Here is a 27,922-nt window from a genome sequence, read left to right as displayed (position 1 = left end):
AATGATGGAGGTTCTAAGGTGAGGTACCGTTAGTCCAGATGTGGTTCTGAGTGGGTTTTATTGGACTTGTTCTGATGAACCTGCTGGTGTTGGCTTCAGTTTGTCAGCTGAGGTCATGTGATCATGAGTGTCATTCACTGCAGGTACAAATATGGGTCCACTCTGACACTTATTTCATTATATTTGTCATTTATTAATGTTTCATGATGACATATGATGCCTGTAAGTAGTTTTATTTGTCCTGGGCTCATTTCGTAAACTAAATGTGTGACGGCCCCGCACCTTTCTGGGCACTAGGGGCACTGTCAGTTTTCTTTTCAGGTGGAGACCTCCTGATTGGGCGCACCTGTGGGAGAAGTGACGCGGATGCTTCACTCTCTCTCTGGTCTGGCCCGGTCTGGTCTCTCTTGGGTCTGCTCTCTGCCTGGTCCGGTCTGGTCCTGCTCTGCCTGGTCCTCATGCTCCTCTCGGCTGGTGTTTTGTAGCACTTTGTGTTTTTGTTATTGTTAGTTTAATAAATCTGTGTTACATCTTTACCACCTCCTCCGTCTCCACGTTTTGCCACAACCTCAGAGCCGGGTTGTGACAAATGTAAGAATTTTTAATGTAGTAAAGTCAGTTCTTTGGGTGGTCAACCCCACTGCTCAAAAGCACAACTGACACTAACAGTAGACACAGCGGTTGGAAATAAACCGGTGTGTGCTTTATTTGGACGTTTACCTGTAATAACCCACCGCTGCTGTCTGTTCCACAGAAGAACATGACAGCACATGAATGTTTGGAACTATTGAGGCTTTCATGAACCACCTGATCACCGTAGCGGCCACATCCAAATGTGTCACAACTCTCTCTCTCTCTCTCTCTCTCTCTCTCTCTCTCTCTCTCTCTCTCTCTGCCTCTTTTCCCCACATATGACATTGGCTGTATCTGTTTATATATATGTATATGCTGTATACATGTGACATTTTCTCATACATACACTCCTGATCAAAATTTTAGGACCAGTTGAAAAACTGCATGAACGTACATTCATGAAGTGACCCTCAGTGGCGATGACACGTTGTAGCTCAACAGTCCGACCAAAGAGACACAGCTTTTGTGGCAGACAGTGTGAATACCTGACACTAAATGACACTGAGTCCACATTTTTAGGCAGATTTGGTCTTTTAAAGGCTGTGCTCTTAAACTTTTGATGGGCGGATGAACAGACTATTTCAGTTTAATTGTTTTCAATAAACTGCTTACACAACTGTCTTTTGTCTCACTCCCATTTCTTCTTTCTGCATTTTGAAACTCTACTTAGAACCTTCCTAAAGCTGTGTCTGACTTTTGTCACCAGTTTTTCATCCACTCTGTCAAACCCCAGTCATAGCCTAAGTATCACGAATCTGTAAGTCTTTTCCTGTGATTACACACCGGAATCTCTTCCCTCATGGTGAACAATTTCATAGTGAACTCCACCACAGATTCTCCATGTGTTTACAAACCAGGCCGGTTGGTCACTCTGGCATTTTCAGACATTTGTGGTGACATGCATTGTGGGAAGCGGAGCTCCACGCAGACACAGGAGCAGCAACAACAAACATGTTGACCAAGCCAAAGTGGGTTTTCTCTGCGTGGAACTCCACTTCCCACAATGCATGTCGCATGCATAATAATGGAAAGACTTATGAATTCGTGATACTTAGGCTGTAACTCAGGTTTTACAGATTTGTTGAGAAATTGGTGACTGAAGTCGTACACAGCTTTAATTCAATTCAATTCAGTTTTATTTGTATAGCCCAATATCACACCAAGGTTATCTCAAAGGGCTTTACAGAGTCAGTTGGATGTAAACAACAGCAGTCAGATAAACAGCAAGAAAATGAGTAATGTCCAGGGCATGTCGTTGGCCTTTAAGATCCAACAGTGCCAAATGTAAAGTCATGCAGTTTTTCAACTGGTCTTAAAATTTGGATCAGGAGTGTACTTGTGGGAAAAAGCTAATTATGATCTGTTGAAGCAGCAACAGCTCAAACTATCTATTTATGTTTAACCCTCAAAGACCTAAACAACTATGTGTGACCAAAGCATTTACTGATCTAAAATGTTTAGTCATTTTTGAACCAGTCATCCTACCAGAAGATGGAAATACTTTGGGTAGAATGCAGTTTCTTAGGTTTTCAGCAGCATCAGATAGGATCCATGTGGACGTTTTGAGGCTCTGCAGTGAAGATGGAAACACTGTGATCTTCTGCAGCAGTGGTTCACCAGTAAAACCCCTGCAGTCGGACTGATGGGACTGCTTGGAGATGTTCAGTTAATGGTATATTTTTCTTATCTTCTGTTTTGATGTGACAACCTTTGAATTTACTCTGAGATTTTATGAATATCTACATAATCACACAAATAACTAAAAGAATAACACCTGATTGCCACTGAAAAATGCACGGTGCAGATGATAATATTGAAACAAATGATGATAAGTCACTTTGGAGCGGTTAAGATAGAGAGAAAATTTCATTTGGACATTGGAGAAAAAATATTTCTAAGTCTTTTATAAGACTGAACAGGCATTATTCCACTCGGTGTTTTATTTCCTGTCAAAAACCAGATCACAAACTACTGTCGTCAAAACAGAAGCTCTGAAACTAATGAATGACTTATGGCTTCCTCAGTCCACTAGCTCCTGCAGGGTGGTCAAACATGCAGCCTGCGGCCCAAACCTGGGCCGCCAAAGGTTCTGATCCGGCCCTCGGGATGAAAGCGCAAAAATTTATATTGAAGATATTAACAGTTGTGGTTGTCCAAAACATTTTAGGTGAAGTTCCACATACAGACCAATGGGATCTCAAGTAAAATAATAACAAGATAACTTACAAATAATGACAACTACAAGTTTTCTTCTTGAAAAATTATGTGGGAAAAAAATGTAAGTGACAGAAATAACCTTACACTATGAAAAAATTTACATTTACAAAACTGTCCTTTCACAATAAAATGAAAATAAATACATAACTAAAAACAAACATGAACAACCTGAAATGTACTATTTTAAAATATTCTGCCTGTTACTGAATGTTTTGTGCATTTGTAGAGCCACTATGATCTGTAAGTTGTGTTGATAATAAGCTGAGATGTAATATTGTAGAAATTGTTCTTATTTTAGTTCCAAACTCCAAAATTTTAACAATATTCTGCCAGTTACCAAATGTTTGTGTAACATGCACATGAAATGTACTTGTATAAATGATAATTTGAGGCATAATATTGTTAAAATTGCACTATTTTTTCTGATGAAATTGCAGTTTTTTTCAGGTTTTTCACATCTTCTTTGTAAAATTCTATCTTAAATGTTAATGTGTGCTTGTTGTTCCTCATCTAGTTGGTCTGTGTTGTCCGTTACCATCTGCTGTTGTTCTGTCCATCGCTGGGATGTGCTGCCTTTTACCATTAGTGCTGTTGGAGTTTTTTGGGGGTTTTTCTTACCATTGTTGGTCTGTAATTATTGCTGTTCTTTACCACTTGTGGTATTGTAGTTTTTTGTTTTTACCATTGTTGGTCTGTGATTATTATCATGTAAGTTGACTGTTGACTGTTACCATGGTAACACCACCAGGAATGTACTTTGTTTCTATTTTTCACACACATTTTGGTTCTACAATGTAAATACTGTCAAATGAGTTTATTCTAATTTGGTTTAGGCCGATTTTGTTCATTGTTCTGACTTGAAGTCAAAGGAGTGAGTATTTAAAATGTTCTTATGTTCAGTTATTCAGTGATGAGAATGGAGGTGGGATTAAATATGTTTTTCTTCTTCCCACTCCTTTTCGAGTATAGATGAATGATTTTGGAATTTTGAATTTGCACGTATTCTGTAAATGCTCGAAATAAACAAAAAAAAATCAAAATATCAATATTTTCCTAATTTAATGTTGTTGGTTTTTTTTACTAAAACAAAAAGAAAAACTTGGAGTTGTCATTATTTATAGGTTATTCTGTCATTATTTTACTGGTCAGATCAAATTGGGCTAAATGTAGAAGCTGAACCCAAATGAGTTTGACAGCCCTGAGCTACACAGTCAATCGTAAGAAAAAAAAAAAAAAAAGATCAACCGGCTAAAATTTCCTTAGGGGGTCAAATGAGTGTCCATTTTTGTCAAAAAACAGTTGTCCTAAAGTCATAGAAGTGTGTGTAAATAATGCTAACACATTTGTGCACAGACTACTGATATTCTCTGACAGTGGAAGCTCTATTTTCATAAATATTGGATTTGGAATAGCACGTGGATGTGAAAACTTTTGCTGGTGGACAGACGTGACATTACCCATGATGCTCTGGTCAGTCCCAGTACTTTATTAGGAATAAACTTCTAGACTTCCTATTGCTAATTGTGCTCTTCTTCATAAATGTTGGTATTGTGGATCTAAAACAATCCCAGCTGACACAAAAACACTAAATGTGTCAGTGGACGGATGTGACATGGTTGTTGTGGATCCCATCATACTGATGCTCTGCAGCCATGTCAGCGTTTACACTAATGATCCCTGTGCAAAAACTAGGAGCACTATTATTTATTGGATAGTTTAGCATCAGACTAAAGAGGAAAGAACAATCTAGAATTGTTCTTTGTGTATAAAAATGCTTCTTATTGTAAAAGTGTTGATGTAAACAGTGCTGTGTGCCATTCTTCATGTATGTGTTGGTGGAACAGAAGCAGGATGGATCAGCACCATACTCCAGATTGAACCTGTACAAATAAAACATGTGATATGGAGGAGAGAATCTGGGAAGAAAAACTGGGGAATCCAAAAGAAGAGAAGATTTGTTTTTCAGCTCAATTCAGTTCATGTAGAACTTGTCCATTTGTGACATGAAAATATAGCATTAATTGTGCTGAAATGGTTCATTTTGGAGCTGAAAACATAGTTCATATGAGCATCAACATGTTGAACAGAACTGAAATCCTGTCCATTTGAACAACTGTCATTTACCAACACAAAGTTCCTTTGGATTCACTGAGACTGATTTAATATGAACACAGACACAGAAGAGCTGTGAACACATGTGAGCTGCAGCGGAGAAGGAAATGAAATGAAATGATGTTTTATCTTCCGTACATGTTTATGAAAGCATTACTTCTACACATTTTAAGTTTTTCGTGTCCATAGACTTTCAGACTCTAGTGTGTGTGTGTGTGTGTGTGTGTGTGTGTGTGTGCGCAGCTGTAGTCCTTTGTCTTCCTGTAGTTTGTGTTTGGCTCCTACCTCATGCTCTCGCTCTCTCTCTCTCTCTCTCTCTCTCTCTCTCTCTCTCTCTCTCTCTCTCTCTCTCTCTCTCTCTCTCTCTCTCTCTCTCTCTCTCTCTCTCTCTCTCTCTCTCTCTCTCTCTCTCTCTCTCTCTCTCTCTCTCTTCTATTGTTGTGCTGTTGTTTTCATTCATCTGCCTCCTCGCGCAGCCTGAACAAAGGGGCGTTAGGATCGCTCTCTGATTGGCTGTCGTCCGGGGCTCGCGACGCTGCAGCGGCGCCGCGAGCTCCGCCACAACAGATGGACCTCTCGCGCTTCCCTCCACCTCCTCCCCCTCCTCGTGCCAGTGCTGTCAGCAGCTCCTGGATGCACGCGCCCCACTGACTGTTGTTTCCAACGGCAAAAAGGAGGAAAAAGGAGCAAAAAGGAGGAGGCAGAGTTTGGACAAGGAGCCCTTAGCCTGGACGGAACCAGAGAAACAGGACGGAGGAGGAAACCAGGAGAAGCAGACGGAGAGCGTGTGCGTGGGAGCCGGGGAAGGAGCCCCCAAAAGTGGGCAGGAACCAGACATCTGCGGCGGGGAAGACAAGCAGGTCCAACCGGTATGTGTGAGGGGTGGTGGGGACGGTCTGGAGGTCCATACCGGGGATATTTGGACAAAGATAGGCTCTGACATTATAAAAGACACAACAGCACCGTTTATTTGGCTGAACCCACACCCATTCACATCAGCCGCTCTGCTTGAAACCACATTTGTGTCTTCTTCCCATGAACCCTTGTGTGATGGTTCATTCTAAATCCTAACCCAAAATATCATGGAAGTCATTTGCAGTGTCTTCTCGCAGTTGGTTTCTTCCAGGGAGTGTGCTTGCATATGTGTGTGTTAGTAAATCAGGTTACATAACAAAGCAAAAGATAGTTAACATTCTTCTCCACGCACATCAGCCTGGCAAGACACAAGCACTGCTTTAATAGGAAAGGATCCTCAGCCCAAAAGTGGATGATTGCATTTGTTTTGTGTCAGAGCTGAGCTGCAAGAATAGTTTGAGCATGGCCTAAAAAAACACTAGCAGGATTTTAGTCAAACCCAGTTTAATAAGCGGCAGGAGGAGCACTATTTTTGGCTCAGTGTTCCTGGGTTAGGGGTTGCAGCTCAGATGTTTTTGGTGTTGCTATGACAGTGGTGACAATAGTGAGGCTGGAGGAGGAGGAGGAGAGGGGTTTTGCAGCTATTCATCCATCATCTCAGCTAAAGACACTAACACAGAAGGTTCAAAGGCACCAGGGCAGGAGGGTAGAATAAAAAAAAGCCTGTATGTGTGTCAGCGACAGAGAGAGTAGGGGGGAGAGGGGGAGAAGGGAAAGTCAGGAAGTTGTGGTAATGAGTTTGAACAGCCCTGGTGCTCTTTCACACGCAGAACACAGAAGAAAACGAAATAAGGAAAGCAGAAATACTAAACAGAGTGGGGGATAATCAGAAAAACGGACATGCTACTAATAAGAGGAGTTATTGGCGTATGAAACATCGAGCCAATAAGGAAACAAGGCATGAAGATTCAGAGAAAGAGGAGAAGATGGAGATGGAAGCTGATGTTGTAATAATGAGGCCCAAGAGGATTCAGGGAGTCGATGAGCGACTATATTTGGATTTGTGTCCAGTACAGAGAAGAAAACAGGACCAGTTCAGCTGTGGGTCAGTTCGTCTGCATTCATTTGTTGTTACTGGCTTTGAAACAAGGCACAGTCTTCAGTCTGAATGTCATATGGGAAGTTTCCACAGAGACACATATTTCTGGTTGCAATAACCAACAGCTTCCTGTCACTGGTTGTTTTGGTGAAGCGTCAGGGTAAATCACACAGTTTACTGGCTATGGTCGTGATTGGATCATTGAAATGGCTTTAAATGCTACATTAGGTATTACAGGTACTGAAGGGAGTCAAAGTAGAGCTGGTGTAACCACTGTTTGTGTAAGTTGAAGTTTTGTTGAAATGGATGCATTGTTTGGACTATGAAAAGTCCTCTGATTTCTCGAAAGCAAAAAGTGACATCTTGAAATTACTCATATTCATCTGATTGTCAGGCAGGAGGGAAAGAAAATGCACTTAAGTATCACACTGTTACATTTAGTCATATTATATTGATTCTCAAAAAGTAAATTTTTAATGCAACTATTTGTGGCAGACCAAGAGAATGGTTTTGACAGGATGGTATGACAGGTTGCTCATCTCCCTGACTTTTAGAGTTTTGGTTTGTTTAATAAAATGCATTTCTCCCTGACAGACAGCTCCACTGGAGTTGTGCCCCCATCCACAGTTGTGGCCTCATCAACAAAACTGTGAAATTACTTTGTCATGCACTGCTTCAGTTTACTGTTTTACCAAGTCAGTAAGCTAGTGCCTTGGGTCCTGTAGTTCTTCCTCTTTTGTTAAAATCTGTTCAATTCTTGTTCCAAAAAGCCAACATGCCAACAGCCAAATCACAAACTACTAATTTTAAAACAGCAGTTCACAAACCAATGGGTGACATCACAGTTCCTCTGACCACCAGATATTTTTAGTATACAGTACTGTCTTAGGCAGCCTTTAGCTTTGCATGATTGTGCAACTGGAATATACAGTAAATATGTAAACAATATTAAAAACAAAAATGCATTTCAGAGAAAACAACTACATTTTAGAAGCTGTATGGGATCATATGTCAAAGAAAAGAATAGAAGACCATGAAAGCCACTGGGACATTCTGAAGGTTTGTAACATAACACATTATTATTGCTATTAAGAAAAGATCAAGACAGACAGACAGACAGACAGACAGACTTTATTGATCCCAAACTGGGAAACTGCTGAACCTAAGAGAGTTTAAGATTTACTGAAATGTTTTCACCCTAAATACTGACTTAACCTGGATAAGCTGTTTAGTGTGTGTGTGTGTGTGTGTGTGTGTCTGTGTTTTTTTCAATACTTTGCACATATTTCCTGCATATTTCTTGTTAGAAATAAAGACATACACCCATTCCAACCCTGCAAAAACAACAAAGCTAAAGGTTGTCTAAGACTTTTGCACAGGACTGTAGATAACAGATAATAAATGGGTTTCTATTCAAAGGTATCGCAAATTTAAGCAACTTTCCAGAAAATCTGCAAAAGAAAACTCAAACTGTGTGTTTCCATCCACCTGTGCTATGTACATATTAAGGGCTTTTAGTTTGTTGAATTAATGTTAATTTACCCAGTACTGCACAATTGCGACATGCTCTTGACAGCAGGCAGCCCGTCTGTCTGGATCCAACCATTAATGAGTCTGCCATCACAAGCAGCCTTGACCACAACCGCCATATTAAAGGCTAATGATTTCTATTGTGTAGGTCAACAGTGAGCATTCGAGCGCTTGACAGGGTCTAATATAGGTGCTGAAATATTGATAAACCTTGGCAGGAGGCCTGGGCTGATTGGTGTTTAATATTTCATTGACACGCAGCTGAACACATTTGTTTCAGAGATTGGCAGATTATTTATCAGCACTTTGAGTTGAAAGTGGCGGCTGTCTTTGTTTAAAGGGTGCTGTTTAGCGTTATGTGTTTATGTGAGATGTGTAGATGGGGAAAGGACATAAAAGATAAGCCTGCTCAGGCGTGTGTTTGTGTGTGCTTTGTGATTCACGTATGTTGCTTGAATTGAGGAAGTTTTCTGTCGTTTTAGGGGTAGTGTCACTTCCTGTGTGGCTGACTGAGTAAAGGAGGAAGCTGTTTCACGGAAGGGGAGCACTTCCTTTTAAACGCCTCCATTCCTCCTTGTCTCTTTGCTGTCAAGTTGAAGACAAAAACAGCTTGTGGGCTATAATGAAACAGATACCTGGATGACTGATACCTACCAACATACACTGAGTTGACCTGTCACCTCTTCTGCAGCTTTCTGAACTCCTCTCTGGACTTGAACAAGATCACAGTCTTCACCACGGTAGGTACCATGACTTGTGTACCGCATCTCTTTGGTTAGTATGTTTCTTCCTGGCCTTAACTGTTAGGTTTTAGAGCACTGATTGTAGTTTTTATTTTTTTGGGAGTGATGGAATTTAATCACCTTTTACTTACTTTCACTATTCAATAGGGGTGTAAGAAAATATCGGTTCGGTAACATATCGCGATTTTTCATTTGACAATACTGTATCGATATTAAAAAGTACTGTATCTATATTTTTAGGTATTTATTCAAGTGCAGATATGGCGGAGATTCATTTTTGTTTTTCTTTTTCTTTATTGTTTATATGTTATTTATTCTTATTTAACACTGTTTTATTCAATAATGTTCGTTCCTTTGTTGGGATTGAACTAAAATACTGTTCTGATGTTAGTTCTGAACTAATAGAATATGAACATTTGAACAGGATCTGAAACTGTAATGTCTGTAAAACAGAATTTAAGTTTCAACATAGGAAAAATTTGTGATATAGCATTAGATCCTGTTGGGATGAAATAAAAATGTGTTTAGTGTTTGTGTATATTTCTGGTGTAATTCAATTCTTCAAGGAAATAATCATTTAAAAGACGAAACAAACAAAAAATTGCCTTTTTAACAGTATCATGATATATCATGATATATTGTATCGTGATCCTAGTATTGTGATTTGTATCGTATCGCCAGATTCTTGTCAATACACACCCCTACTTTTCAAGAGTAATTTCATTTTCTTCAGCTGTTATACTTGTACTGCACTACATCCCAAATATATTATTATTTGTGCTTTTTGGTTGGTTATGTGCTTGAGCCCAATGCTGTGATATGTTACAGAAGTTGCCATGGTGCTTAGTACTATTTGTACGTCATCAACATGTTTTCGCAGAAGGTTTAGGGGTCCTCCCATAAGATAATGTTTCAGTCAGTAAATACACATCATTAAAGAACTTTGTAAACTTCTAAAACTTTTTGCACCCATTACCCATGTCCATAAGTCTTTTCAGGTGTTTGATGATCCCCACATTGATTTTCCATTTGCACCTAAGCCTCATGGTAAAGAAAACCATGCCAGGTATTTTCAATTCATTTCAGTATTGCCATTTTCTGCAGGCAGGGATTGATGTTATGTATGAAACTAACTTTCTAATACTTCATTAATATCATTGCAACATTTATTTTAAAAAAAAACATGTTGATTTTAAAGTTACACTCATACATTAGCTGTCACAAAATGACATTGGTTAAGCAATAGTGAAAGGATTTGAAAATCGGGCTAATGAAATGATCGCAACATGTGGTAAATAACTCTAAACATTGTTTTTTTTCATTTTCATTATGGTTTTGTTGGTGTGAAAACTAACTTGGTGGTGTTCTCAAGTGTTATAATGGAAGGAAAGCTTATGTATCTCTAAATGTGCTGATTCCCTCATCAGCTAAAAAAATGATCCACCTTAAGATGAATCATCTCTTTTAAAAGGCATTCCCTTTAAAACCAACGGCCATAAAGTTAGACAGGCCTGTGTGTTCTTCAACTCATAGTTGACTTTTTAAAGATACACGGTGCTCACAGGACAGCAACACATGATGATGATCTATATAATATAATGCATTGCAGTAGATTAAAGCACTAACAGTTATTATTACTGTTAATGTATATAATAACTTTAACGAGGAGCATTTTTGCTTCACAGTCGCTACTTTTTCCTGATCTAAACTGTTGATCCAATAATCCTATCAGTCCATGTCAATAATTGTTGTAAAATACAGTCATTCATCTTTTCATGCTCATCAGATATGACCATATTTGGACGCTCAGAGGCTCAGTAGTTACCATGGAAACTCCGTCATCTTCTCCAACATTGATTCCCCAGTAAAACCCATGGAGTTGGATCAATGACGGACACACTGGGGTTATGTTCAGTTAATGACAGATTGGACTGAAAAAGTCACTTTTTCTTCAGTTTGTTTCTGTTTTGATATAATAACCTCTGAGCTTTAATGAACATCTACATAATCAGTCAATCAAACACAGGATAATAGATTTTCACTGGAAGAAAAAACACTGAAACATTTTTTAGAGGATAATATTGTAATAAATGGTGATAAATCACTTAGGAAAGATTAAAATAGAGAGAACGGACATAAAAGTCACACTGGGTCATTAAGAGTTAAATTGCAGATTAAGTTGTTGTACTTTTAATGTTTTCATCAATTAATAGGCGAAGGCAAAAGATTTTTCTCAACTGAATTACCACTTCACTGTTTTTTAATACAACTGTTCAGACTACAGCATGTACAACAGTTTTAAAAACAGTCCAGCGTTATTTTATGTGTTATGACATTTTTTTTCATTTTTATGCGAAGTAGGTTTTATTTGTTGATCAGACAGACAGTATGTCCTTTATGCAAAAATAGTAACTTGGCAAATTTAGTGTTGGTGCTGCCATTATCATGCTTCCAGACAAATGTTTAAGCAGCTGAAGTAATGTGGCTCAGCTGGTGGCCCATGTGTCCTGCACCTGTTCACCTCCTTCCGGGGACACAAAGGCAAATATACAGACTTATTCAGCAAAGAGGGAAGGAAAACTCTGAGGGGGGATGGCACAGCGTCATTTAAAACAGCTGCGTGTGTGTGTGTTTGCGTGCGTGCATGCATGTGCATGCGTGTGTGCACAGGCACGTGTTTGGCTGGTGTATGTCTTAAAGTGGGAGACATAAAGAGAGAGTTAAAGAGGAGAGACAGGATAAGAAGAAGAGAAGAAAATGCAGAGAACAGCTGTCCCACTCCTCCTCACATTCAGTGTTTTCAGTGTGTACAGACACGTTGGTAGCCGGACAGATAAATATCAAATTATCTGACTGTTGAGGGAATTAGTTGACAGGAAAGTAGATATGATCTGCTTCATTGTTTACTGTCTGGAGCGTTCCCTCCTCCTCCTCTTCCTCCTCCTCCTCCTCCTTCCTCTTCTCCAGACTGCCCTGTGTGTTCGTGTCTGTGCCTTCTGGTCATGACGAGTCATGGGACTGAATCAGATGAACGAAAATGTGAACTCTCTGTGTTGTCTCTTTGTCTCTCAGCACCTCTCATGATAACTGAGAATGGATGACGGGGTTCAGATTGGAGAGAACAAATTCATCAGCAAGTAAGATCTCAGTCTGCCTTCACACTGACACATGTACATTTTAACAAGTGTGTGGATCATTCTACTGTCCCACAACCAAGGTTCTAATAGTTTTGGATTTTTCATTATAGTTTAGTTTTATTTAGTTTTGACTTTTTTTATCTCTAATGCAGTTAGTTTTAATTTGTTTTTAGAGCAGGTTTGCTAGTTTTTTTTATTTGTTTTCATTTTCTTTTAAATGCCTAGTTTTAGTTTAGTTTTTTTTTTTTTTTATGTCTTTTCTCTTCTTCTCTGTTGTATTCACATAAATCCCAGACACGACTGCTGATTTCTTTCAACTTTAGTCTTCATGTTTCCAGGTAGAGTGGGGATGAGAAGATGACTCTAAACCACAAGTGACGGACCGTGAAGTGTCGTATGGTGCCGCTAGCTAAAATTGCTAGAGTGAAATAAATTGATTTCCACTCATTTCCAACATTGACAAAAGATGAAAATGAAGGGAATTTTATCCATAATTTTTATACGTTTTAATTAGTTTTGTAAGCACACAATACAGTTTCAGTTAGTTATCGTTTTTTTCTCTTAATTATAGTTTTTTTTTATTTCAGTTAACGAAAATGTTTTTTCAATTCTAGTTTTCGTCATTTTGTTAGTTTTCGTTAACGATAATAACTTTGCCCACAACCAAACCATTTTAAAAGACAGTTCAGTGTGCCACAAATAAGTCCTTAGATACCCAAACCCTGCCCCTCTAATGAAAAGCAACAATGTGACGCGTGCATGGCCTGATGGGAATTATCTGTATGTTCCACAAAGCAGCTCTTCCTCCTGCTCACTTCTTCAACATTGCTGTCTCCAGGGCAACCATCCTCTCACATCTGAAGACCTACAACCTCTACTATGAAGGACAGAACCTGCAGCTCAGGCACAGAGAGGTGGGTGTTGAACTATACCACAGGGGGTCTACACCAGCTCTCCTGGTGTTTGAAGTCCTTTAGGGGGTAACAACTGTCCATTTCATTGATCACATCTCTGTTCTCCTAACAGGAAGAGGGGGAGCTGATCGTTGAGGGCTTGCTGAACATCTTCTGGGGCCTGCGACGTCCAATCAGGCTTCAGATGCAGGATGACCACGAACGGATCCGACCGCCCCCCTCCTCAACATCCTGGCACTCGGGTTGCAATTTGGACAGTCATGGGTAAGAGGTCCAGATGGATCCAGTTACAGCTGACTGACCGGAAACAGGGACATACAGTAGGTCAGCCGGGACAAATGTATGGATTATGGCTAGTTTGATGTGTAATGAACAGGTGTAAGGTTTCATAAACGACAGTCACTCGTTTTTGTGTTTAATAATGTTGCTTGATTTTACAGATTTAATCCATTAGAAAAAAAAAAAGATTAAAAAAAACTTCCATCTGTTGATTTAGAATTAAAACCTCTTGGAAGTTGTCCTTAAACAGTGGTGAAATGTAGAGCCTTGTTTGTTTTGGGTCTTTTTTTGATCAGATCAGTCTGTGCCCATAGGCTACAAGTCCTTTTTCTGTGGTACGATCCCATTGATCACACAGCTCTAAAACCACATTACATCTGACTCTGAGTGGGGTGGGATTGTTGATATTTTTGTCTATTGTTATGTCTATCAAAACTAGGGATGCACCGATACCAGTATCGAGTATTGGGTCTGATACTCAGCGTGTGTACTTGTACTCGTACTCGTAAAAGTACTCCGATACAGCTGCACCGATACCACTTACAGCAGCAGGACATTCACAGTTCAGTGCAGCAGGTACGAGGAGGAGGAATAATGTCAGCAGTGTGGAGATTTAATGAAATAAATGACGGTGATAAAAGTAATGCTGACTGAAAGTAACGTTAAAGACACAGACGGATACGGACGGAGCGTTTAGTCCGTCCTCTGCGTACATTTCATCCGTTTTCCAGGTGCTGGCGGATGCGTACCCAGACAGAGAATACCAGCGGAAACCGTGAAGGTAGAGGATCTGTTCAAAGAGCGACTGTATGAGTTAGAGAAAAACGACTTTCTTTTTCTCATAAAACTTTCCTCTTCTTCGTGGTATTTGTCCAGTATGGTTAATTAAGAGCGGCGCCCTCTGGTGGATTAATTGACAAACACGCTTTCCAATACCTTAAATGTCAGTAGCAGCACTTTGTTCCTGTCAGACTAATGACAACGACAATAAAGCACATTTACAAAAGGAACTGGAATGGGATTATTAAGTACTCAGTATCTGCAAATACTCAAATGTAAGTACTTGTACTTGTACTCAGTCTGGAAAAAAGTGGTATCAGTGCATCCCTAATTAAAACACTGATAAAGTATATTATTTCTTAGTTTCAGTCAGCTGTTTTAATACAGTCGAATGGAGATGATTAGAATAATTATCTAGAATAATTGTGATATGTTTGTCTGATCACTGTGACGGGTATGATCATAAGGTTCTGCAAAAGCATTTTTCTGACCATCATTCAATACCAGACAGTGTCTTTGTCACTGGAAACAATTCATTGTAATCATGCTTGATCAGAAGCAGCATGATGCAACAGTTTTTTTCAGATATATTTTTTGTTTTATTGTATTTAATTTTTTAATGCATGTCCCCAGCAGAGGAAAAAAATACATTGTGGGTCTCAGGAGAGTATTATGAGTATGGACATGTAAACTGTAGATTTGAAATAACTAGATTTCCTCGATAAATCTGCTGTAAAGTCGGTTCATTCAAGGTGAAATGTCAGCCAAATGTGACATTATTGTATTTGTATGAGATTCATATAAACATTGAAATTACCCAAGGTTGGGTCCATAAGATCTGAAAAAAGTGGTGTGTATTATCACAATGTAAGACAAGTCAAGTTGTTTACACTTGCAAATGAAAGTTCACCTGCTGCCTTGAAAATGTGACTTAACTTGAATAATACCATTGTTTAAAGTCAGATATTGAAGTTCATAAAGTTGACTTCACTACAATGTTCTCATTGTTCCAACTTTCTTTTCAAAGTTATGAAAGTTGATTCAACTAATAATCCCTTGTTGTTACAATTTAAAACTGTGAGTTAAAACAAAATTTATTTTATATTATCAGTACAAAAAAACTTGACTTAGCTAGTTAAACAAACACACATTTCTGCTTTATAAAAACATTAAGTTTCAAGTTAAAACAACTCACAACATTACCCATTCAAAAAACCTTGTTTTCTTTTGTCAAAGGAACATACAATTATTACAGGCCTTCCCTTAGGACAGATGTAGGCAAACCCAGTCTTTGAGGGCTGGTATCCTGCATGTTTTGGAGGTTTCTCTCTTCCAGGTGTGCTGGAAGAAGGAAACCTCTAAAACATGCAGGATACCAGCCCTCATGGATTAGATTTGAGAAGCCAAATGTTTGGGAGGAGTTTGGATTTCCACACTAATCTGAGCAAAGCCACTCTGACTCGGAGTGTTTTCAGATGGTCGCTCCAGGAACAGCTGTTCTGGGTGTTTGACCTTTGACCCCATTGGTGGAAGAGGCTTTGGCACACCTGTGTGGCCTGACTGCTGTATGACGTTCTAAGTAGGTACCATGACAGAGGGGAATGGGTCAGACTGTGGCCATGACCCCCCCTGCCCGGTCTAACTGACCAGACAGTAGACAGGCTATAACTCCTGACCCAATATGAACTCTCCATTCTACCTGTGCCGTCCTGTACCTTCCCCTGCTAACAGTCACCATTCACCTTAGTCAGTGTCTTATTTGTCAAAACCAACATGTACAATTATTATATGTGACAAAAATCTTACATCATAATTGTTAGCCCCCTATCAGATCAAAACCAAATTTCCAGCACTATTTGTACCTCGCATTAATATTACCACAACACCAGTGGTCGTGATCAGTTTTGACAGAGATTTTAAAACTGACATCATTAAGTTATGTTGACACATTTAAATTAACATTTCACTGAACTGGCTTACAATCTGGAGTTGCAATGCCAATAACTCATGAAGTTAAATTGAAATTTCATAACTCATGTTAAATGGAAGTAAATCATAGAAACAAGTTATGACAACTAATTGAGTCTATGACTTTTTACAGTGTAGTCCTTCATCATTGACCTGGAAGTGTCCCTAAATCAGTCCAAAATCAAATACATGCTTCATCTGCAGTGTATATGGAGCTGATTATGTCCATGCCAACTTTGCCATCAGTTTATAGAGTTTAAGGAGGACACTCAAATGTGGTGGTAACTATTTGTTTTCTAACGCACAAACCCCCTCCCCCATCCCTCCACTTTTCTTCTTATTTATTTTCAACCGATAACTTGTAAATACTAGAAAAGTACTCAGAGAGCGCAGAACTCCGCCAAGGCAGATCAGCCCCCCCCCCATCACCACCAAAATTTAATAATTTGTTCCTTGTGCCAGTATCAACATTTCCTGAAATTTTCATCCAAATCCGTCCATAACTTTTTGAGTTATCTTGCGCACGGACAGACAAACCAACGCCAGCAAAAACAGAACCTCCTTGGCGGAGGTAACAAGTTAAGTCAACTCGCATCTAGATGAAAAAACTTTCAATCAGTTGAGACAATGAATTGGTGAACATTTAACTTTTGAAAACTAGAACAGCTGAGTTGAAAATCCAAAACTAGTCAGAGCTCTTTGAGTTGAAGAGCAAAAATAAATGGACATAACGAAATGGGGCTGTAACGTTTTGCAGTGCAGAAATGAACAGAACAAACAAACATACATTCACTGGCACTGTCAAGATACAAGTGACAAAACATAGAATACTGAGAATTAAGAGAACAGGACAACAACAACAAACACCACCACCACCACCATCATCATCATCATTATCGGTCAAATGATGTAAACTACGTATATTCTGTATATATGATCACTGAATAACCTGAAGGAATAAACCCCAAAGTTGTCACATGTTGAACATCTTCAGCTCAGATATGGGACACATACAGTCTGGAGTTGACAGACTCTGTCTCTAGTTGACTAACACTCACCTTTGGGGCAGTATCTGTAGTGGGATGAACCTTTTGTTTTGTGTCCTTGATTAATTTTTTCTTTATCCTCATTTCTTCCTCCAGATAATTCATTTGAAGTATGTCTCAGCTATATTCAGTTTCCTTAGTGTTCATGTACTGCTCTTCCACATTCATTCTCTTCCTCTCTGACCTATATGGGGGTCAATATATAATTGATGGGCTTTTTGAGTTCCCTTTACAGGGTAACAGAGTTGACAGGTAGAGTTGACATTTTTGCTGTTTTCTGGCCTAAAATCAACAGAACCATAACAGCACATGGCATTTTTACAGAAAGATTCTTCTAAATATCATATATACAGTTGAGTAAAATTGAAATTGAAAGTTATTGATAAAGATATTGTAGTAACACTGTTGACATGAGAGTGTGATAAACACACACTTGACTCACACTCTACTTTATATTAAATAATTCAGAAAGAGGAGAAAGAGCATACTTTGGGGTCTTGTCAGTGTTTTCTTCAGGAGGAAATCATGTGGAGCAGGTCATGTGATTTGGAATTAACACACTTCCTTCAGAGGTGTTTTTGTTATGGGTAACTTAGATAAAAGTGATTTCTCTGACATAGATATAATTTGTTATTTTCCATATAAAATTTGATATATTGCCAAAAAAGAAATATCTGTCATGATTATCTCAATTTAATTAAAAGAACGCAATCAAAACACTTTTTGAATAAGCTCATTTTATTATTGTTTAGCTAATTAGGAGGTGGTTGTTATTAAATTCAGACAGTTATTTAGTTGATATTTTAGTATATCTAGTCATTTATTAAATGATTGTTTCCTTAGTTAAATAATTGTTGAATTTTTAAAGACATGATCATAATGAACATAAAAAACATTAGTTTTGTTTTTACTTTTAATAAAGATGTATGCAAGATACATCCCATGGATTTCAAAAGTCCCTCAATGATATATTGACCCATGGTCTTTTGTAGTTCCACCAACAGCACAGAGGGTCAGCAGACGACGCAGCAGAGCCTGCCTACAGTGGAAGTGACGCCACCGCCTGCCAGCCAACCAGAGGACAATGGTATGACAGAAGACCAGGCTGACGGTGAGTGGATGTACAGTGGAGTTTTTCTGTCATGGGGACCTACAAGAAGTGTCTGCTGGGCGTTGTTGGGAGGATGAGTCAGAATGTTTGTAAATTATATCTGAATTATTTACAGAGGACTGATTACTGAAAATATCAGATTTGTAAAGAGCAAATCTTTCTTGAAACATTGTCTCTGCTGCTTTAAAAGCAGTGCAAAAGTTTGTATTGAAGTGTCTGACCTTAGAATTTCCAGTGGTATTGTGTAACCTGCTTCAGTATCCATCAGTGCCGTCCTCTGAGCTGTTCCCTGGTTGACGCTTATTTACTGTTATCTTACCACATGCCAAGACCAAAAACATCGAATTAATTGAACTCAATAAAATCTAAGTGGATTACCACGTCTAAACAAAGGCTGAGCCAAATCAATACTTAACTCTGAGCTGCTTTAAGCATATCATGACTGCTGAAGATCACATGAAACACTGGAGGTGATAAAGCCTCATTCACAGCCTGTCCAGTGTTGCTTTGGTGTGTTTTCACATGGGTTCTTACTCACGGTTAAACTAATTTGTATTACAGGAGGTTTTGTGTCAGTACTTTTCTTTTTGTACTACATTTGCTTTTTTTTATTATTGTACCAGTAAATAGATATACCAGGAATTCCATCTGTCCTTCCAAGATTTTTGTCCAGCCGATTTCTCTGACACTATTCACCTGATTCTTTTAAAATTTGACACATGTTCTTTACATGTGGCTTTCTCTCAAGTTTTGCATTATTTACAGATTTTTGAGAAGTTTTTGTAAAGATTTAAAGTTAAGACTCAAAATGAATCCCTGGCTAGGCAGGGTATCGCTGAGCAGGAGGGGGTATTAGCTCCGCCTACTTTTTTACTTGTTTCTGTAGTAACTCAATGTTAGAAATAGCAGTTCTCTAACAGTACTGGTCATGTAGACTTTTGTTGGTGCAGTGTAATGTCCAGTTTTATCCATAGTACTGTATGCAGTGGCAGATCCAGACAAAGTGGAATGGGGGGGGTCCAGGATATGAGCCCTGGAGGGGGTTAAAGGGGGCGAAGTGATGCATTATAAATGGGGGCGGCCATGGCTCAGTGGGTCGACCAATAACCGAAGGGTTGGTGGTTCAAATCCCGCTCTGTCATGTGCTGTTGTGTCCTTGGGCAAGGCACTTCACCCTCCTTGCCTCCAGTGCTGCTACTCACACTGGTGTATGAATGCGTGTGAATGTTTGGTGGTGGTCGGAGGGGCCGTAGGCATGTCAGTCTGCCCTGGGGCAGCTGTGGATACAGATGTAGTTTACCACCACCAGAGGGAGAATGTGAGAGCGAATGAATAATGGATCCACTGTATGCGCTTTGAGTATGCGTTCATAGAAAAGCGCTATATAAATCTAATCTGTTGCGCCCCGGCCTAGGGGTTTACCAGGGCGAACATAATATTGTTCTTACTTTTGTCCCCTCCCAGCTCCCAAGCACACGCTCCCAAGTCAAGAAACTAAAGTTCACAGTATTTATTTTTTATCAACTAAAGGAGGGTTAGGAGACAGCATGGCTAAAACAACAAACAAAATGTCTTTTTCACTGTTCAAAACTAAATTACCTAGACCAAAATAAATGCAAGAATTAAAATACAGAAAACTAACCTAAACTCCCTAATGAAAACAGGAGAAAACATGAAAATAAAAGAGCCGTCCTCCCCTACCAGGAAAAGGATCGAATTTACAAAATATCTGTTTACAACTATATACAATCGAATTATCACACGAGCACACGAAGACTGACAGTCACACACGCAGGAACATGGTTGGAAGCTGGCAGGAGGCAAGAGAGAGAGCAAACGGCTGGATCCAGGGCCATTTAAAGGGCCCGGGCAATCAGCTTCCTGCAAAACAAACAGACACAAAAAGGGCACAGTACACCTACAGGACAGGGGAGAACACACACACTAAACAGAAACATATATACATATATACACGCAAATAAACAAATTATGACCCAGGGTCATAACAAATCCATTATTATTATTATTGTTAAATGCTTCAAATCACACACTAGTAACATGAATCCAATTGAATGTCACTAATGTGATCACTTTATGAACCAAAGCACAGAGTTGGCTTTAATAAGGTTGGACTCAGTTATGGCATTGAATTCCATTACATTCAAATAATTAGAGCCAACAGGATGCAGTAGAGGTTTAGACCTAGCTTTGACAACTGTGTGTGATTGACTCAATCACTGTCTGTGTTCAAACATATTTCAGTGCCGAGGGCACCAGTAGGTAAATCCACCATTGGTATGTCCTTGGTGATAAGAGACGTCAATGTACTAAGAGCTTTTTACTTTCAAGATCTGAATTAAAAACACACGTGGTTTCATGTACTGGACACAGGGCTTCCCAGCGGACATAATGATGAGTTCAGGTTCAAGTGTTTTCTAAGTTGGAACTGTTTAAAACCCAGGGATAATGAATGCGACTCAACCAGTATCAGGACTGTTCTGCAATGATACAGAAAATGAATCAGCTTTACGCAATGATCTCATTGTTTCCATCTAGTGTATTATTGGAACAGACAACCAGGGCTCAGACACGACCTTGTACATATTTTGTGTTTAGTGCCCATGTGGGCTCTGAGAGGTGATTAGTTCTGTGTCCAACCTTTGGCCTTATCTGTATCTACTGAACTGACCTCATATCTCTACGAGGTCAGAGTATATTCTGTGAGATGAAGGCCAAACAAATAAGTGTTTTGTGATTTGACTTGGAAATGTGAGAAATGCTGACTTTTTTCAGCTGTTTTTACTATTAGATCATGGGTTCAGCACCCGTGTGCTGTTGAGGCCTGTCCTGCCTCTAACATGGATCCAAAATCAAACTGATGCTTGTTGTTTGGACAGAGGACAGTGACAGCAGCTCTCAGCTCCTCAGGACAAAGAGTGATGCTGGGGTTTTGAGGCGGTGCCAGCGACGCTCACCGAGCGACCAGAGGAAGATCAGACGACACCGCTTCTCCATCAACGGACACTTCTACAACCATAAGGTAGTCCCACCCTCATATGTCTATGCACACAGCCCAGCAGGTGCTCCACAGTGTTCTAGGCATATTTGACACAGAATATGTGCATTCACTATGCAATCATTTTCACAACAGCTTGGACTATTATAGCATTTTTTGCACATTTGTTACATCATTTCTGGACTTTTTCGTCGCCTTATTACTAAAATGTGGAAAGTCAGACAAAATCTGTTAAAGAAATCCACTGTGGACCAACTGCATGCGTTCTAACTGTGGAAGGTCATTTATTTAGATTTGATGGTCTCCACACTGACTTTACGGCTCAGTCTCATACAGTTTGGGACATCTCTGCACTGACTACACATTAACACGGACTCCTTCTTGTCTATATCTACTCACAAATATGTGCACAGGATCTAACTGTGGGTTGTGTGTGTGAATCCGGCAGACGGCGGTGTTCACTCCTGCTTACGGCTCCGTCACTAACGTTCGGATCAACAGCTGCATGACCACGCCCCAGGTTCTCCGAGTTCTGCTCAACAAGTTTAAGATCGAAAACAGCCCTGATGACTTTGCACTCTACCTGGTCCACACGAGTGGAGGTGAGTCATCTACCAGCACTGTTTCTCTCTGTCTTCTTACTCGTTGTTGTGATGTGACGTACATGTGGTTGTGGTGCTGTTGCAGAGCGTGTGAAGCTGAAGCGCAGCGACTACCCTCTGGTGCTCCGAGTCATGCAGGGTCCATGTGAGCTGGTCTGCAAGGTTTTCCTCATGGAAGCCGACCTGGGAGAAGAAGTCACATATGACGTAGGTCACATATGACGTAGGTCACTACGTTGGGCTGGTCCCATTGGCCGTATGCCACCACCTGTCCTAACATGGTACTGCTCCTTCCCACCAGGTGGCGCAGTACATCAAATTTGAGATGCCTGTTCTCCAGAGTTTTATCACCAAGCTGAAGGAAGAGGAGGACCGAGAGGTGCAGAAGCTCAGGAGAAGGTAGGACAACATTTTAGGATTATGTTATTATTTAAACTATGAGGTGGAAGGGAACACTAATAGAACACTAGTGGAACACTAATGGAACACTAACAGAACACTAATAGAACACTAATAGAACACTAGTGGAACACTAATAGAACACTAGTGGAACACTAATGGAACACTAACAGAACACTAACAGAACACCAAAAGAACACTAGTGGAACACTAATGGAACACTAACAGAACACTAATAGAACACTAGTGGAACACTAATAGAACACTAGTGGAACACTAATGGAACACTAACAGAACACTAATAGAACACTAATAGAACACTAGTGGAACACTAATAGAACACTAGTGGAACACTAATGGAACACTAACAGAACACTAACAGAACACCAAAAGAACACTAGTGGAACACTAATGGAACACTAACAGAACACTAATAGAACACTAGTGGAACACTAATAGAACACTAGTGGAACACTAATGGAACACTAACAGAACACTAATAGAACACTAATAGAACACTAGTGGAACACTAATAGAACACTAGTGGAACACTAATGGAACACTAACAGAACACTAACAGAACACCAAAAGAACACTAGTGGAACACTAATGGAACACTAACAGAACACTAATAGAACACTAGTGGAACACTAATAGAACACTAGTGGAACACTAATGGAACACTAACAGAACACTAATAGAACACTAATAGAACACTAGTGGAACACTAATAGAACACTAGTGGAACACTAATGGAACACTAACAGAACACTAACAGAACACCAAAAGAACACTAGTGGAACACTAATGGAACACTAACAGAACACTAATAGAACACTAGTGGAACACTAATAGAACACTAGTGGAACACTAATGGAACACTAACAGAACACTAATAGAACACTAATAGAACACTAGTGGAACACTAATAGAACACTAGTGGAACACTAATGGAACACTAACAGAACACTAACAGAACACCAAAAGAACACTAGTGGAACACTAATAGAACACTAGTGGAATCCTCCGCTGTCATCAGAAAGTACAGAGAAGGCCTCATCATCCTCTTCCTGTTCAATGTAGTTAGTCCATTTCTGTAGTTTTTTCCACATCACACAGAACCGTATCTTTTCAAATCCTAAAACTCCTTTAACTGTATCCATCTATTGCTTTATGGAGAAAAGGTTCAGGTTTGTGCCATTTATGATTTATTTTTCACTGCCCGTTACACAGACTTTTACTCAAAAATCACTCTGTTTTGTAGTAAACACATTGTTTATTCTGTTATTCCAGCAAGATACAGTAAGTGTGCTACGAAAAATGTAGTGAATGCCTGTTTTAAAGTGTCATATTAGAAAATGTTTGAGGAAATGACAAAATTTGAAAAAACTTCCTGAATTTCACAAAATAGTTTTTCACTCACTTGAGGTTGTTTTTTTCCATTTTTCAAAGAGATAAAATGGACATAAGGAAGATGGACGCACCTTCAGTGAATAAAGTCTGACATGGTGAACATAATCAGCTGTCATCCAAAAAGTGTGAAAACACAGAACAGTAGTGTGGACTGACTGAATGAATCATATGTTTGATCCATGGACAAAAACATCACAGCCACGTAGATGGAAAACAGCCACACTCTGATCTACTCTGACCACGTGGACAGGAGCCATGGTCATTATAGATTTTAGTGCCACCTACTGGTTATGGAACTTAACTCACATTATCCACTGCAAACCAGTTTATGGAACAGAACAACACTCCCATTTGCACATGTTCTGAAGCCCAGCTGTTGGCTCAGTGGATGACGGTTGTGTTGTGCACAGGGTTAGGGTTAGAGTTCTCCCATATCTGTGCCAGTACCAGTACCCACACCTTTCTACTGTTACTGCCTATATTTGAACATGTTATTTGTTTATTGTGTGTCATTGTGCACCTTCCCCATGTCAAGACTGATTCCAATTGTAATGGACAGAACAGTAACATGCAAAACAATAGATGAGTTTATTATTAATTTGACCTTTTAAACGAAGAGCAGGTCAACTTTTTATTCTCGTTCCTACTTTTCAGTCCTGGAATGTGCAGATATAGTTTTGGTTGTGATTCAGTGCATTCATTTCTTGGTGGGACTGTGTATTCCATTAATGCAGGGGTTCCTACAGTGGGGTATGTGTACCCCCAGGGGTACTTGGAAGAAGCCCAGGGGGTACTGGAAATTTTTTGGGAAAAATCCATTAAATAAGTCATCATGTACTGAATACAAAATAAATAATTAAAATTAATGCTGAAGTATAAAACACAATAAATACATTCATATAGTAGTTTTATTGTTAATCATCTTGTTGAAGCGTAGGTAACATTTAAAGAACATTTATATTTTATGTGATTCAAAATTAGTTTGAGTAGAAAAGGAATTATTTTATGTTGATGAAAGGTTCATTTATTAATTAATGATCAGTTTATTTATTTTTCTTATTGACAAAAATGGGGAAGTTTTCAGTTTATATTTTACACAAAATTGACTTTCAAAAATATGTTACTTTTTATATATTACATTTAAATATATGTTGTTTGTTTACAAAGTTTTGAAAATATAAACAGACACCTTTGACACAGGAATAAATTTGGCCTAATTTTTTTTTTGATCACAAATGCTAAAGCCAGAGTTGGGAGTACTTGGGTAAAAAAAAGTCTATTTCAGGGGGTATTCCACTCTAAAAAGTTAAGAGAAGCACTGCACTAATGGGACAAGTAGAAGTGTCATGAACTGAACTGCATGTTTGCCTTCTCCCTCCCTCCTGTAGGTATAATTACCTGCGCTGCATCATTGAGAAGCAGCTCAGTTGTCTTCCAGAGGGAGCGACATGTATGTGACTCATTGAGGATCAGTGTCATGTGCAGACGACCCACCAGGAGCTCCACGGTCCTGCCCTGAACTCACATTCATCTGCAAACAGACACTGGAAACATCCCAACAAGGAGTGGACGGACACAACCTGTCACATGTTTCCTGTGTGCGAGCTGAAGATCCCAGCAACAGTCTGACGTCAGCCACTCCTCCAGCACTTTTCACACACCCATCATATCAAACCATGTCTGTAGTTGGACTTTTTGTTTGTTTGTTTTAGTGTGAGCAGTGCACGTTCACCCAGACAAACAGTCCTTTAAACCTCAGTAATCCTACCCATGGTGCAGTGCAGTCAACTGAGCCCAAAATGTCCTCATTTATACCTTCCACGTGACAAACTGAAATCATTTGAAAGCACAAACAGGATGGTTTTTGTGAAGTGCCTGTCGAGGTTTCAAGAAACAAACAATGAAACAAACGATGAACAAGTGTTGCCATAGTGGTTTTATCGAACTCCTGATCCCATAATGCACCGGGGTGTTCTTTATGGCACATGTAAGATTTCAGACGTATACATTTGATGGAGCCTCTGAGGTGTCCAGGCAGGGATTAGGAGAGGACGCATGAACCAATAATCTGTCTGTCGGTCATGTGTGGTCTGTGTGTGCAGCTCATGTGCAGGCGTCCAGACACCAGGAGAAGACAACACTGACACACTGAAGGGCCAGAAAACAACTGACAGGAGCCACACTGACAGGACCACTGCAAGGTCAAAGGTCAGAGCACAAGAAGGAGGAGAATCAAATCCTTTTGGGAGGAAAAAAAAAGTGATAATAGGAGAATAAACCTTTAGAGCAGGGCTGTTAAACGCATTATAGTTCAGGGGCCACATTCCGCTAAATTTGATCTGAAGTGGGCCAGATCAGTAAAATAATAACATAATAATATATAAATAATGTCAACTCCAAACTTTCCTCTATGTTTTAGAGTGAAACAAGTAAAGTTACATAACAAAAATGTTTGCATCTACAAACTATCCTTTAAAACAATGTGAATAACATGAACAAACTGAATTAACCCTCCAGTATCTGGCTGTGCCTTTTAGGCACACTTTGCACTTTGTTTTAAAAAAACTTAACATTATTTTTCACAATTTAAATAAGATTAGAATTCAAAAGTTGTTAAGTTTTGCATGATCTTTCAAATTCTGTCCACCAACTAAAATGTGCACATTGTAAACAAAAGAAAATGACCAGACTAGCATCTGTCTGCCAAGTGTGCCTAAAACGCACTATTTCTAACATTTGATCTGTATGATTAGGGCTGACCTTGATTTACAAAAATAAAACCAAATTAGAGCAGAAAAATAAATCAATATATCATATTTAATAGTTTGATTTATAGGTGTGTATTTTATGCACACTTGGTGACAGATGCTAGTATTTTTGAACATTTGACCTAGCACCAAAAATAATAATGCAAATTAACCGATGTTGCCGTTAATCACTGACATATGCCAGGCTGCAAAAATCAAATATGTGATCCACTTTTTATGTAGTATATTGAAAAAAAATAATTTTTTGTGCTTTTTGCATCCAAAAAAATTGTTTGGTTACATTACAAACACGGCATTTAAAGGGTTAAAATATGTGACAATTATTGAGTATTTTGTATTTTTATTTACGGCTCAAGTTGATGAAATAGAAAAAAGTGTAAAAGAATTAAAAACAAACTGTATGAAATTTTTTTTTACATTATTCCACAAGTGTGCCAAAAAGGCACACTTGGTGCTTAGTAAGGGCCTTGCTGGACGGGATACCGGAGGGATTATAAGTGCAATTTTAACAATATTATGCTTCAGTTTCTCATTTACAGACATATTATTGTTAAAATTGCACTTACTTCTCTCAAGACATTTCAGGTTATTCACAGTTTTTGCAAAATTATACCTTGTTTTAGTGTAAATACATGAAAATGTTTACTTTTGAAAAGAGAAAAATTTGGAGTTGTGGGTATTTATAGGTTATTACAATAGTATTTTATTGATCCAACCCACTTTAGATCCTATTGGTCTGAATGTGGAACCTGAACTAAAATGATTAATATCTTGGTGTAATTTTTGCATTTCACACATTCATCCAAAGGGCCAGACCAGGCCCTTTGGTGGGCCGGACTGGACCCTTTGGTGGGCCAGATTTGGCCCCCGGGCCGCATGTTCGACACCTGTGCTTTAGAGGATGAACTTAGAGTGTGTCTGGAAAAAAGGCATCATATAGCAGGAAAAAGTTGTTGATTACACAAGAAATGTTGTAATGTCTGTTTTAATATTTTGAAAAAAGTCACAATATTACAAGAATAAAGTTGCAATGCTTTCTAATTGAGATTTCTAAATATAAATTATGAATTGTGTCAAATGGTGTAATATTAAGCCTTTATTGTGTCTCCTGAGTTTTTTCCAAAATGTTTTATTTTGCTTTGCAGTTTTACTTCTCGTTCTTAATGTTTGTAACAGTTTGAGTGTCTCTCAAATCATTTAGTTTTTTTTCCTGTAATCATTTGACTTATTTATTTAAAATGTTACTTTTTTCCCTTAAAGTTACTTTTTTTTTAACAGTTCTTTCCATTTTTTATTTTCA

At 39.0% G+C, this 27,922-nt stretch overlaps 1 protein-coding gene across 5 annotated transcripts; it reads left to right on the top strand.

Moving 5' to 3' along the window:
• Window positions 1-5,446: 5,446 nt before the first annotated feature.
• rassf2b (Ras association domain family member 2b) lies at window positions 5,447-26,274 on the top strand. Of its 5 annotated transcripts, none has more exons than XM_030143323.1 (11): window positions 5,448-5,818; window positions 9,138-9,186; window positions 12,262-12,326; window positions 13,165-13,240; window positions 13,353-13,504; window positions 18,306-18,424; window positions 21,322-21,464; window positions 21,889-22,042; window positions 22,128-22,249; window positions 22,344-22,441; window positions 25,243-26,274. In XM_030143323.1, the coding sequence occupies exons 3-11, from the start codon at window positions 12,283-12,285 to the stop codon at window positions 25,310-25,312; spliced, it is 978 nt and encodes a 325-aa protein (XP_029999183.1). In that variant the 5' UTR covers window positions 5,448-5,818; window positions 9,138-9,186; window positions 12,262-12,282; the 3' UTR covers window positions 25,313-26,274. The 5 variants fall into 5 exon arrangements, with proteins under 5 accessions (XP_029999185.1, XP_029999183.1, XP_029999181.1 ...); XM_030143321.1 differs by having other exon boundaries at window positions 5,450-5,831; window positions 8,929-9,186; XM_030143324.1 differs by lacking the exon at window positions 5,448-5,818 and adding an exon at window positions 6,517-6,922.
• The last annotated feature ends 1,648 nt before the right edge of the window (window positions 26,275-27,922 follow it).

This window comes from Sphaeramia orbicularis, chromosome 9 (genome assembly GCF_902148855.1).
Source record: "Sphaeramia orbicularis chromosome 9, fSphaOr1.1, whole genome shotgun sequence".
NCBI classification, from domain to species: domain Eukaryota; kingdom Metazoa; phylum Chordata; class Actinopteri; order Kurtiformes; family Apogonidae; genus Sphaeramia; species Sphaeramia orbicularis.
Note: the sequence above shows the minus strand (reverse complement) of the source record. Positions and strands in the feature narration are given on the sequence as shown.

What these genes read in the sequence shown, in the direction of transcription:
- rassf2b (XM_030143325.1), top strand. Translation starts at nt 12,283, where the DNA reads ATGGATGACGGGGTTCAGATTGGAGAGAACAAATTCATCAGCAA. An exon ending in GAGAACAAATTCATCAGCAA is followed by an intron (nt 12,327 to 13,164) that starts GTAAGATCTCAG and finishes TGCTGTCTCCAG; the next exon opens with GGCAACCATCCTCTCACATC. An exon ending in GACAGAAGACCAGGCTGACG is followed by an intron (nt 18,425 to 21,321) that starts GTGAGTGGATGT and finishes TTGTTTGGACAG; the next exon opens with AGGACAGTGACAGCAGCTCT.